Source organism: Gekko japonicus, unplaced genomic scaffold (genome assembly GCF_001447785.1).
Source record: "Gekko japonicus isolate JY-2015 unplaced genomic scaffold, Gekko_japonicus_V1.1 scaffold115, whole genome shotgun sequence".
Taxonomy (NCBI): domain Eukaryota; kingdom Metazoa; phylum Chordata; class Lepidosauria; order Squamata; family Gekkonidae; genus Gekko; species Gekko japonicus.
Genome location: NW_015163095.1, coordinates 1,682,602 through 1,696,624, shown reverse-complemented (window position 1 = coordinate 1,696,624; position 14,023 = coordinate 1,682,602). Strand labels below are relative to the sequence as shown.

Genomic DNA, 14,023 nt, shown 5'->3' with positions numbered 1-14,023 from the left:
AAGGTAAATCAAGGTGCTGAGCTTAAGACTATCTCAGAGGCTCCACTGAATCAGCAGCAGAGGAGATAAAGGGACTGTGTCTCCTCTGCTTATGGTGTGGGAACTGAGAGATAGAAGCATGTCTTAGCTTTGGGAACTCACAATGGAAGCAGCTATGCCAGGGCACTGCAACTCTTACCGCAAGTAGAAAACAGACTTGGTTGAGCGCTCCTGATAAACAAACATATTCTTCCTGTTAACAACTGAGAAGGCATTGAGCACAGAGCGCAGGGCTTGGATGGCTGCAGGAAAGAGAGAAACAGCTAACTACCACAAGGGCTGGCCCAACATCCCACCCACAGGTAGCTCCAACACAAATGCTGCCTTCAGTGCTGCATCTCTAACATTAATTCAGCTTATTTTCACAACTGGCTCTGACCACTGTCCATACTCTCTTATTGATGTCATAATAATAAGCCTATGAAGTTTTTCATAAAATGGGTATCAGATATATTCAATAAAAATATCAAATCCACATATATTTTAAACTAAAGCACTGGGAAAAATTATTTGTTTCAAATGGGCTACTTACAAATAGTATCTAGTGCTTTTTTTGGGGGGGGGGGTTACTTAAATTTTTAGGCAGAGGTCTTAAAAGCAGTTTTTACACAGCTTTTTCAGCCTGCAAGGAGAGAACCACCTAGGCCTCTAATAAATGGCTACACTGCATAGAGTTTATAATAAAGCTTGCTTTACTTTCTTGATAAAATTGCTTCTCTTTGATAACATGAGTTTATTAGTCTGGCTCATTTAATCCATTATCTCATCCTTTCTCTAAGGAGTTTACAGCAGTGCTGCCTAGCCAGTATTCCAATTTAGTCCTTCCTCATAGCCAGACTTGACCCCTTTTGCTAATCCAGCTCTCACTATACTTCTAGCAATTACTTGTGTCACCAACAGGCTGCAGCCAAGGAGGCACTACGACAGGGCAGAACTTGCCGCCTGGGAACAGAGGAGAGTTCCCTAGAGGGTCCCTGTAATCCTTCCTACTAGGAAGTGTTGCCTGCATTGAGTCACCCACCACGCGCAACACCCATGTTGGGCCCCATCTTGAGCCGCGAGTGTACATGGATAATGGTGCTCCAGACTGCATCACACGCAAAGTGTCCAGGCATGAATTGCATGGTGGCTGCCAGGTAGTCACGAGGCTGGTAGCTTTCCTCTCCAGGGTAATCTGGACAGAGAAAAAGGATAGTCAATGTGCAAGTTCTCCAAAGATAGATCTAACTGTCAGCTCACCCATTTAGCACAGAGACTGCCTTGCCATCTGCCTTTCTTCCTTCATGCTCAAGAAATAAAGGTCTCTTAAGTACCCTGACAAAGGAACCTACTGGTCCTGTGGTGAGAGGTGTTGTAGCACATCACTGCTCACAGGGCAATGGAAAGGGTTCTCCAGGGGTCACTACAGAAGATACTACCAGGTCATGACCAAAAAGAAACCAGAGAATTTGCTTCCGTGGTTTGTAGGGTGCCTGCCTCTCCAGTGTCACCAGAAAGGACATGAGGACACTGCTATGCCATAGTGGTGGGGGGAAGGGCAGAGATGTTGAGCTGTGAGGTTCAGCATGCTGGCAAGAAAAACAAGGTTACACTTACCTGTAACTGCTGTTCCTTGAATGGTCTTCTGTGCTGGCACACATGGGACTGTGCATGCACAGGCCAGCCACAGAGAGTTCTCCCGCTTTCTAGACCTTCCCAGCCTGCTACCAGCATTTCCTGCCCACACTGGCATGTGACGGGGGGGGGGGGAGTGCTCCTCACTCAGTCCTCCATTTGCCACTGTGAGAGTGTGGCTCATTACACAGAGCAGCCGACATGGGGGACAGGAGGGCGGGATATGAGCCTGCATGGAAGACCATTTGATGAACATTTTGCAAGGATATCATTCTGCCCTTCGCAACTCTTAACATTTTATTCAAGCCCCTTAAATCCAAAATGGGTCTCATTCTGCCATCCCTTTTTTAAATAAGGAAGTACCTCAAGTCAAACCCCTGGTTGCGTCCTGCAAATGAAACCTGTCTGATGGTCCTTTTTCCAGGGGGAGGTGACTCGGGAGGAAACAGTGCAGGTGACTAAAGGTGGGAGTAGAAATGAACTCAAGAAAATAACCTTTGTCCACTATAGACAACACCCAGCTATCCTCAGTGATAGAGGAATAACCATGAATGAAGTGAGACAACCTATTAGCAAAGAGGGCTATGTTGGCTAGTCACATGAAGGATTTTCCTCTGCTAGGTTGTTCCCAAGAGAGGCTAGGATGCTGTTTCCCCTGCTGTTCCCTGCTTTGGTGCTGCTGGGGGTATGAAGGGAGATACGGCTGCTGTGGCTGATGGGTGGGCTGGTAACGGTAGGGCCTGCCATACTGAGAAGAGTGCCAAGGGAAATACCTTGGCCTCCCAGAAGAAGGTGAAGCTGCTGTCAGCCCTAAGGATTTTGCAGTGAGCTTATTTTTGCACATTCTCTCTAGGATGCTGTCTGTCTGCGTACTGTAAAGCTTTTTGCCCTCAAAGGGCAGGTTTTCCACTCTGGCCCTGCTTATCATTGGGCAGGGTGGATGACCTGAGCCATGAATGCCTGCAAAGAACAATGCTATGGCCCTGGCTCAACAATCAAAGGTATGGTGGGAGACATTTAGCTGTTGTTTGCCAAGCTTCACATCCTCTGCATAGAGGACCTTGGCCAAAGATTTCCTATCATTAGGGAGGAGGTCAAGGTACTGTACCATCCACTCCCAGAGGAACATTTGGTATCTCCCCATTATCACCATAAAATTAGTGAACATAACATAAGAGAACATAAGAGAAGCCAAAGTTGGATCAGGCGAATGGTCCATCCAGTCCAACACTCTGTCACAAAGTGGCTAAAAATACCAGGTGCCATGAGGAGGTCCAGCAGTGGGGCCAGGACACTAGAAGCCCTCCCACTGTTGCCCCCCCTCCCAAGCACCAAGAATACAGAGCATCACTTGCCCCAGGGTTCCTATCTATACCTTGTGGCTAATAGCCACTGATGGATCCTGAGATCCTAGCACCAGATGTGTAGACCTTCCTCCCCAATCCATCCAGTTTGCACCCTTCTTTGTCCAGAGATAAGGCTTGAGCACCTGCCCTCTGCTTGGAGGAAAGCATCGTCACCACTACAGAATTTGCCAGGGGATGCTGAACCAGAAACTTGCCATCCATCTATCTCATATAAGTTCTTCAGCTTTTTAGCAGCAGCGAGGATGGACACTGGCTTTAACCAAATTCTACTGGAAATGTCAACCAGACCCTTAAGTATGGGAAAGGCCACAGGGCCCGTATATAGGACCTTTAGGACAGGATCCGTTGCCTTTGGATCCAAAGACACAACATCTAGGTCCAAGGCTTTACCCATCCTCAAGAGGTGTTCAGAATACATTATGAGGTCCTCCATAGGTGAGATGGGCAAGTGAGAACCGAGGGTGTCATCTGGGGGTGAAACTGATAGTGCAGGTCACAACCATGGCCTCTTTTGAGTCCAAGTTGCATGGTTCCAAGGATGACAGAGGGCGAGCCTGATGCTTATGGAACTAGACGTTGCTCGGATCCATCGGCTTTTGGAGGCATACCCCATTGTTATGGCTGCTGCCAAGGATTCTGTTGATCTCAAGGAACTCACTGAGGTAAGAACATGGGGTGCAAACAAAACAAGGTGCTTGTGAGGGGCCCCACTGATATGGTTGCGCTGATGCTGTATCCAACTCCGATGATAGGGCCTTTGGCCCTAGGTGGAACCAAGGCCAGCAGTGGAGATGGAACCTCAAGCATTTTGTCATCCGATTAGGCTTTTAAAACAAAGCTATCCCCCCTCAACAATTGAAAGCGAAGGTGATGCTAAAAAAATAGGCTAAATACCAGGAAAAAACTGATGAAGAAGCACCAGACAAGGAACACTTAGAGAAAGAACTTCTCCTCAGGGCAGTGAAGAGAAAACTGAGGGAGGAGCTCCTGTCACATACCAATTTGGGCGGGAAATGCCAGCTCTGGACAGGAGGGGGAGGAGTGCTCCTGCAGCTTGGAAAGCGCTAGGAAGCTGGAGAACCCCTCTCTGTGGCTGGTCTGTGCGTGCATAGTTCCATATAGGACTGCACAGAAGCCATGATGATATAAATAGTATATTTTGAATACAGATATTGCTCAAAGCTCTTACCATCAGGCCCAGTGCGTTGCCGGTACGTATACGGTGTCTCACTTTTCCAGATGTCCTCCTCACTCTCAGCGACCAACAGAGAATTGCAAATGTGGCTATCGTGCAGATCCTGTAGCAACAGCCGCTACAGACAAAGAAAGAGAACAGCAATGATGGAATGGAATGCTTCCTTACATAGGTCGACCTGGCCACCATCTCTGCTGCTTGGTAGTGCTGGCACAACTTATAAGGCAAAGTCTGAAACTATACTTGCCTTATGTTAGAGCCTAGATGGCTGTAACTGCACAAAATTGAGTACCTTTACCCAGCACCAGGAAGCCTTAAATTTCCACATAAAAATGTCAGTTTCCCAGTTCTCTTGATTAAGGTCAAAAGACAAATCCGTGTCTGTTCAAAAGCTCCAAGATTAAAATAGATCTCATTACAGTTTCTCAGATATTATGTGCATAATTCTTAATTTACTTTGCTTGCAGTGACATGGCAGAATTTGACTTTGCTGGCTACAGATTGTTTCACCTGCACTCTTCTCTTTTCTTGGGCTCTGGTGACCATACTCATGCTGAGAACTAGTAGGAAGATACTTCTGCCATCTAAAGGGACAACAGCAATAGCCTGAATGTATCACAGTTACCTGGTTAACAATGCGGCAGATCTCTCCAACTTTCTTCACCACAGTACGGTGATGGTGTACACACTCCCCTTCCTCATTCAGGGTTGCTTTCACTGCACTCAAGCTGCTGTGTTAAGAGGAAAAGAAAAAGTCTCATAGGGTCAGAAAACCCTGCGAAGCTCCCATGTTTGTCAACAACAAGATGTACAGGAAAAAGATGATCATCTGCTATTACATGACTCACAGTGAAATCCTAAGGACACCTTACTGGGAGTAAGCCCCCTTGAACAGACCTGAGTAGGATTCTGTGTAGACCTGCTTAGGATTGTTCTGTCAAAGACCGAGCGTAGTGACATATATTGAAAACTGAGCACTGAAAGTAATTGAGAACCTATTGACACAGGGTGGGTGGCAGGAGACTAGCTGGTCTCCGTACAGGCCCTGTTCCTATCCTTGAGAAGGGAAGGAGAGGGTGGCACTGTCCGTAAAAAATTTTTAGGAGATGCTGGAAGGCCGTTTTATTTGTGAAGGCTTTTAATTGAGTTTAACTTGCAGACATTTCCTTTCGGAGGAGGGTAAATGGGGCTTTGCTGCATTTTGTTTAACTTCTGGAACTGTAAGTTGCCTTGACCCACAAGAAAAAAGACTGGATTTAATATTTTAATAAATCTTCAGATACAGCAAAAACAACTTGCACTGTCACAGAGCAGCTAACACAGGAGTTGGCCAGAGCAAGCAACAATACAGCTCAGAAGCCAGCTGTGGTCCTTAGCTAAGATGAAGTAAAGGGGGGGGGTTAGAGAGACCTCCTGTGTAAAAGCCATGATCATCCTCTTGAGAATCAGAATCCCTGGTAGGGGGTACTGGAAAGGGATAGAAGAAGAGACTGTTACCGTGTGTGAGAACAAACTTCCACTCGATCTTGGTGGATTTTTATGATCAGCCAGAAATCAGGCATGAGAGGGCACTTGGATTCCAGGTCACTTATCACTGCCTCCTCGCATTCGGAATCACTGCTTCCACCATCGTACCCTAGAAAAGGAATGCATACACACACACCCAATCTTTTGAGTGGCTTGGCCAACCTATCCTGATGGAAGGCTGATAAAAAGGCCTTTGGAGAGCCCCTTGTTCCATACAAAGCCAGTCCCTAGGGCCTTAGTCAATGAAATCCTGACTGTACCTATCCCACAAAACATCTTTCTCTTAGTTTCTGCACAAGGATGATCCAGTTCACCCACTCACCAAGGAGATCAGAATCCATACTACCCTGACTGGATACCAGGCTCTGCACCCGACTGGGATGCTGCTTCCCACAACCTGTAGGGAAGAGAGGTCAGAAGCTACTGACAAACTGCCCTCTATGACATTTTGAGTTCACAAATTATCCCCTTACTATGATTCAGAGATTCATCTCAAGCCCTTCAGGGGGAAGTTTACAGTCCAGACATCAACAAATAGGCTTACAAAAGAAGGATGCCACGCTTGACGCAAAGTTGTTTTTACTCCAGCTGATGCATGAGTTGTTTGATAAAAGAAACTAGACAAGACTGACTTCATGTCATGAAGCAATCAAGTACAGCAGCCTCTTTAGCGCTTATGATCTCATGGCCCCAACTGCACTAAAAGGGCTTTGATAACAGAAAAATCAATACTGAAGCAGAGAAACAAGGAAAAGCACTTTAACAGACACCCTTAGGAGAGGAAGGGCAAGGGTGAGTCTTTGCAAATACAGCCAGCTTTAACACTGACACTTCAGACATCTGAAAGGGAGATTTTTCTTCAACAAACAATTTAAAATGTGTCTTTGCATTGCTTCCTACAACATACAGTCACAGCAAATTGTATACATTATAAAACAAAGCAAATGTTGTTGTCTTAAGAATAATGATAAGAGTGAAAACAAGCAGTCCTTAAGGTCCGGACAGCATTTGCAAATTAAAAGAGAGAACCAGTAAGGGCTACTTGCCATTTTGAATGTGACCCTTTCAATTTCTGAACTGCATTACATAAAGAAGAGCTTGAATAACATTAAAAATAGCAAGTGGATGAACTGCACAAAACAAAACATAAAATTGCACAGACCAACAATATCTGCATTGAGCCTCTGTACAAAAGGTGGACCAGTAAATAAATAAAAACTATTTTAAAAAGAAAGAAGACACATGGAAAAACTCAGCAAAACTTGCAGCAATAGATCAAGTAGCTGAGTAGAAAACTGAAATTAATCCCCCAGGGTTCACCCAGGTTCAATATATGGCCTAAGCAGAACAAAATGGCTGACAATTAGTCAGGCATGAAAACAGTTTCTGAAGATCTTTACCATAAGCCAAATTCCAAACAAAATATAAAACAATCCACTTGAAACCCTGGTATGTATTCTAACAAGTAAAACAGCCAACTTGCAACTTTCTAGTCTTGGCAAAAAGATGAGAATCTATACTGGTTTGTCATTTCAGGTGGACCGTCAATCACCCGTAGTCTGTCACAATCAGCTGGAAGCCCTTGTTCCACTGTGGCTCACAAGGCCATGAAAAATTCAGCCACTGTGTGTGTGTGTGTGTAAAGTGCTGTCAAGTTGCTTCCAACTTACAGTGACCTTGTGAATTAATGACTTTTTAAAACTGCCATATTAGTTATTCTATACTATTACAGCTTGCTGTATATCATGGAATGGAACAGGAAAAATGTAAGCACTTGGGTAATATGGCCACCAAAATCCTAATTTTTTTAAATGCTAGGAAAAATTTTTTTTCATAGTAAGAATTTCTTTGTCACATTGTAAACACTTAGTTTGCAAGATGATTTCAATTAGTCTAAGCTCATTTCAAACAATCTCATGTATCTCAAACCCTGCTCTCTTGTACACCTGGTCCCCATTCCACTATCCAGTTGAAGGCAACTCCTCACCTCCCCTGCCTGTGGTCACAGAGTCTGCCAGACTTGCTACAGATGGTGTTGCTGAGGGTGATTTATCATTGTTCCAATTCTCTGAGGAGGAAACCAAGGCCTGCGGCTGGGTCAAAGTAGACTCCTCATCCAGAGAGCCACGCTCCAAAGTACTGGCCTGCTCCAGCCTTGAACCTTCCTCTGACAGCTGCGTCACAATGAAGGGGATAGAGAAAGGCTTAATCACAAATGAGAATGCAGTCTAGAAGGTACCCTTCCCAGCCATCATCCCTGCAATATGAGCACTGCCACTTCTCATCTGAAACAAATGCCCTTACTTAGCCCTACCTCACCGTGCGCCAGGCTACTCATTCCCAGTAATTCTCCTGTCTCCAGTCCAGTCCTGCTTTCACTTCCTGGCCATGCCCAGGAACCATGCGCCTCCTCAGGGGGAGTGGAACAAGGCAAGGAGTCTTCTGTCCTGTTGCTGCTATCACACCCGCCTCCTGTCATGGTGCTTGCAAGTGTCACTGGAGGGCTGGGCCCACCTACTGAGGCATGCAGTCGACTGATGGAAACATAGTAGAAATCATTCCCCTCAGCATTGAGCACATAGCCTGGTAAGGTCATTCTCTGGAACTCCTGCAAGAAGAGAATGGGATGAAGCTCCACTGGCAATGAACAAAAAAAAACCCCCAGCTACAAGGGTGCTGGAGAATACTGCCCAGATAGCTCTCAAAAGTGCTAAAATGCCTCAGTGAAGGACTATCCCTGAAGGGGGTAATCTTGAAGCCCCTCTTTTAGGAGGCTTCCTTGTATCCAGAAAATGTCTGGCCCAACTATCACCAAGTAGAAAATGTCCCTCTTTGGGGCAATATGGTTGAGCAAGTGGTGGTTAGAAACCTCTAGGCTTTCTTGAATGAGACTGATTACCTGGATGCAGTTCAATCAGATTTCAGGCCTGATTTTGGAACGGAAACTGCCTTGGTTACCCCAACGTAGGTGTTCACAAATTGTGGCTGGTCTTAGTAGCCAGCTGTCACTTTCTATACCAACCTCTTAAGAGAAGGTTAATCAGCCTGTGGGTAAGGGTGATTCAGTAGGTATTATATACTTGAACTTCCAAAAGGCGTTGACAAGTTACCTCACCAAAGACCCCTGAATAAGCTTAGTACTCATGGAATAAGAGTACAGGTCCTCTTACAGGTTAAATGCTGATTAAATGACAGGAAGTAGGAATAAATGGACTTCTCACAATGGCGTGGGGGAGAAGAGAACTGTAGCCTTCCAGCTCAGGAAGGTGAGCTTTGAGGGGAGGGGGTGGCACACCATTCAGCTCCTCATTTCCCTCTTTCTTCTCTCTCTGGGGAAACTTGAACCTTTCCCAGCTCTGCCCCCACTGCCCCAGCAAACAGCCTGCTGTCTTAGCGAGCCATAGCTATATAGCTGCATGTGGCTTGGTCCCCTCCCTACTACTGCTTCTCAGCCTCAAGCTCAGTGTGTGGAAATGCTAGTGTGACATTCTCTATGCATTCACAAAAGTTATTAGGGTTATATGGGGCTGGTCTTGGATGAACTTGCCAGGCTGAAAGACCTACTTGCCAGTATCGAGTAGGAGAGTGCCTTTGCGGAACCCTGCCATAGCAGGTGACCTGTGCTGGGAAAGAAGCAAAGAGAGTGCAACCCTGATGATTCTGCAGAACCTCTCAGCAGTTTTCAGTGTCACTAACTGTGGTATATTCTGGGAGCGGCCATGGCTCAGTGATAGAGCTTCTGCTTGGCATGCAGAAGGTCCCAGGTTCAATCCCTGGCACCTCCAGTTAAAAAGAACCAGGTGATAGGTGATGTGAAAGACCTCCGCCTAAGACCATGGAGAGCTACTGCCAGTCTGAGCAGACAGTGCTGACCCTGTTGGACCAAGGGTCTGATTCAGTATAAGGCAGCTTCATGGCTCAGTGGACTGGTTAGCAGGGACGAGCCCTGGTTGCAATGTGCCTTGTTGTCTCTGAGAGATAGCTGCTCAGACTCACAGTATTTATGTTATCGGGTTCCCCAAGGTTCTAGTCTATGTGGCAGGGACGAGTCCTGGTTGCAATGTGCTTTGTTGTCTCTGGGGGATAGCTGCTCAGACTCACGGTATTTATGCTATCGGGTTCCCCAAGGTTCTAGTCTATGTCCCATGTTATTCAGTACCTACATGAAATTGCTGGGAGTGTAGTCCAGAGAGTTAGTTAACTGCCATCATGATGCCAACAGAGGTACTGGGCTGGGCCTTGGAGTTCCTCAGGCTCTTAGTCCTGGGGGACTTAAATGTCCATGCTGACGAGCCCACCTCCTTGCAGGTTTCAGACCTAGCATTGTCCATGGCAGCACTGGGACTCTCTCAAATTGTATCAGCTCCCACGCATGAAGCGAGCAACATACTGGATTTGATCTCTGGGATGGGGATAAATGTGGACCTGGACACCATTGATGCAGTGCCAAGGCTGGACCACTTTGTCCTGAAGGCTCAGCTGAGTATCCCAATCAGTGTACCCTCTGAGCTGAGTTAGTGTGAGCTAGCTCATGATTTTTAGCCTCTGGCTCACACATTTTTGTCCTAGCTCAGGAAGGATGGCTCCAAAGCAAATTAATTTATGCAATAGCCAAATCGCTTGCTCACGACTTTAATGCCAGTAGCTCACAAAATAGAATTTTTGCTCACAAGATTCCACAACTTAGAGGGAGTATTGATGCCAATACCTCCCTGCTCAGATGATGAGATGATTTATACTCAGCCATGGAGACTGATGGATCCAACTGGTTTGCAGAATGCTCTGTGGGATCCAATGCCCCCTGGCGACACATTAGATGTGCTGGTAGAGGAATGGCACAGCCATCTCTCTGAAACCATCAATGCGATCACTCCCCAAAGACATCACTCGGATGCCCTCTTTGGCACTGCAACAAACTAGCCCCTTGATATATCCTGGAGGTACGAGGAATGAAGCGGAAGCTGAGATGGCTAGAGTGAGTTTGGAGCCGGGCTCATGATGAATCCGCAAAAACATTTTATAGGATGTTTATGAAAGCCTGTGAGGTGGCAGTGAAAGCTGCAAAGAAGATTACGCAACTTCCATTGCGTCTGCAAGCTCCCGCCCAGCTCAATTATTTAGAACTAGGAATAAGGCCCGTTGTGGAAATAAATACAACGAGCTCAGGAAAGAGGCTCTGGGAGAGTGCCAAGGCCATGGGCACTCAGCGTCACTTTGCTGTGGCGCCCTCAGCAGGGTATAATGACCCAGGCTCCACCCCTCAAGTCTCCAGGAATTTCCCAGCCTGTAGTTGGCAACCCTAGTCAGGACTGGCCCCAATGAGTTCCTCACAAAGGCCCTGGAAAGGGTTTCCTTCCTTTGTCTTTTTACTGACAGAACCAAGCTTGGTTGCCTACCAACAACCACTGAGGGAAAAGTTAGTCCCACGGAGGAGCCAAGAAGGAGAAGTGTCTTCGTCGGGAGAGACAGCTGTTTGCTAGTTATTCTGACAGGGAACAGTGGCTTAACTGGGCAGGGAAGAGGACCAGACCCAGCACCCAGCCAATGGCATGCAAGTACTCTTGAGTGGCAGCTGATGGGCCAATGGCTGATGAAACGCATTGCACAGCCAATGGGAGAGCTGGAAACGGCCAATACGCTAAGAGGATTATTATATAGAGGTTAGTTAGGTCATTAAGGTCCCTTTCACAGGGTACTCAAAAAGACAGGAATGTGGCTGTTAGCTGTGAGGCTTTTAAGAACTATTTTGCGGATAACATCTTGTTGCTCCACCAAGACCTGCCAGCTAATATCGATATAGTATGAGAACTGGAGGTTCCTTGGCTGTCTTCAGGCCCAGTAATAAACCACTTTCAGCCAACTCTCCCAAGATGAGGTTGACAGGACCATGGGTGCTGTGAAGCCCACTACTTGCCTCCTGGACCCATGTCCACCATGGCTGGTGAAAGCCAGCGGTGGTGAAATACGGCCCCCTCCGGCAGATATTATCAACTTGTCTCTGAGCTCAGGGACCTTTCCTGAGGATTTGAAGGAGGCAGTTGTGAGACCACTCTTTAAAAAAAATCCCTGGATCCTACTGATTCTGCCAATTACCGCCAAGTTTTGAATCTTCCATTTCTTGATAAGGTAGTTGAGAGAGTGACAGCAGAGTAGCTCAAGGCTTTCCTGGAAGATTCCTCTATCCTGGACCCATTCCAGTCCAGCTTCCACCCTGGCTATGGGATGGAGATGGCATTGGTCGCCCTCACGGATGATCTCCGTAGATACCTGGACTGAGGAGGGTTGGCACTGCTGTTATTACTTGATCTGACAGCAGTGTTTGACATGGTCGATTATGAACTTATGGTCCCACCACCTTGCCGACGTGGTGGTATGTGGGACAGCCTTGCAGTAGCTGGTCTCATTTCTCCATGGTCGGGGATAAAGGATGGTGCTAGGGGAGAGGGTTTCACTGCATTACCCCCTGGTATGCGGCGTCTCTCAGGGAGTGATCCTCTCTCCCATGTTATTCAACATCTCTATGCGCCACCTTGCCCAGTTGGCACGGTATTTCAGGCTGGATTGTCACCAGTACACTGATGACACCCAGCTATATCTGTTGTTGGATGGCTAGCCAGATGCTGCCCCAGATGTTTTAGCCAAGGGTTTGGATGTTGTGGCTGGTTGTTTAAAGCAGAGTCAACTGAAATTAAATTCATCAAAGACAGAGGTCCTGTGCATGAGCCCATGGGATGATGGGGTTGGGGATCCAACTCCCAACTCTTGACAGGGTGTTACTAACTGTGAAGTAACTGCGCTAGAATATATTTAAACAACAATCACAAAATTCTATACAAAAATGTGTACAAAAAATCTGCATATATAAATGCACAAAGGTAGCTGAAAATGGTGAAATTGATGATGATCTCCGGAATGTTCTACCGTTTCGATACTATTCTTCTTCCGAATGTGGATGAAAGCCTTATGAAATAATATGCAATAACAGTATTATGTGAAGAATCTCTGGTACATGTACATACAAACAAATCAATAAAAAAAAATTTCCCCTCAAACCTTACATACAGTGACTCTTGGTCTGTTATTTCAACAGGTACGTATCAACAAGTGCATTAATTTTCACCGATGTATCTATAAAATGTAACAATGAAATATAACAGGGTTAAAATACATTGGGGAGTCCATGCTATCAGTCAAGACTCGCATCCTTGAACAAAAGTCCAAGATTAAGCATCAACATGCAGAAGCACCACTTGTGGATCATTTTGTGTCGAAGGGACACAGATATGATGATTTTAAATTTGTTGTGCTGGAGGTGGTCAAGCCAGAGAGTTACTGTAGGAAAAACATACGTCAGGTTTTACTCCGCAGGGAGGCGTACTGGATTTTCAAACTTAATACTTGCTATCCGTCAGGTCTAAATGCATCTCTGGATTTAGCTTGCTATTTCTAAAGATGTAGTGTAGTCATTTTTGTTTGTAAACTGGCAACTTTGTTGTGTAATTCCTGTAAATTCGTAACTGCGTATTGTAATTTCTGTAAAATGGCAACCTTGTGTTGTATTCCTGTAAGCTGGCAACCTGGTTTTGTAATTCCTGTAAACTGGCAACTTTGTTTAGTGATACCTGTAAGTTTGCAACTTTGTATTGTAATTCCTGTAAATTGGAAACCTTGTTCCCATAAATTGGCAACCTTGCATTGTAATTCCTGCAAGATGGCAACCTTGTATTGTACTCTTATAAATTGGCAACCTACTATTGAAAGTTTTGTGAGAACATTTACATAGCAAGGCATTATACAAGCACTTTGCCCTAGGAACGTTCTTTCAGAGAATCTCTTGCAACTATATTATGGTGACTGTATACCCTCGACATTGTAGAGTTTGTATAAATTAATGGTGGCTATTTTTGCACAGATTACGATGATGTGTTATATTTCATTGTTACATTTTATAGATACATCAGTGAAAATTGATGATTATTGATATGTACCTGTTGAAATAACAGACCAAGAGTCGCTGTATGTAAGGTTTGAGGAAAAAAGAAAAAATATTTTTATTGATTTTTTGTATGTACCAGAGATTCTTCACATAATACTGTTATTGCATGTTATTTCATAAGGCTTTCATCCACATTCGGAAGAAGAATAGTATCGAAACGGTAGAACATTCCGGAGATCATCATCAATTTCACCATTTTCAGCTACCTTTGTGCATTTATATATGCAGATTTTTTGTACACATTTTTGTATAGAATTTTGTGATTGTTGTTTAAATATATTCTAG

The 14,023-nt window shown here is 45.3% G+C and overlaps 1 protein-coding gene across 1 annotated transcript in view; it reads right to left on the bottom strand.

Moving 5' to 3' along the window:
• SZT2 (seizure threshold 2 homolog (mouse)) overlaps positions 1–14,023 on the bottom strand; it is a 120,463-nt gene that overhangs the window by 26,225 nt on the left and 80,215 nt on the right. Inside the window, exons 37-44 of the mRNA XM_015406564.1 lie at positions 8,057–8,350; positions 7,730–7,916; positions 6,065–6,139; positions 5,713–5,851; positions 4,841–4,946; positions 4,210–4,333; positions 1,061–1,213; positions 179–281 (exon numbers count right to left, since the gene is read on the bottom strand). Of these exons, the coding sequence (XP_015262050.1) occupies positions 179–281; positions 1,061–1,213; positions 4,210–4,333; positions 4,841–4,946; positions 5,713–5,851; positions 6,065–6,139; positions 7,730–7,916; positions 8,057–8,350 (1,181 nt within the window). The remainder of the gene's footprint in view (positions 1–178; positions 282–1,060; positions 1,214–4,209; positions 4,334–4,840; positions 4,947–5,712; positions 5,852–6,064; positions 6,140–7,729; positions 7,917–8,056; positions 8,351–14,023) is intronic.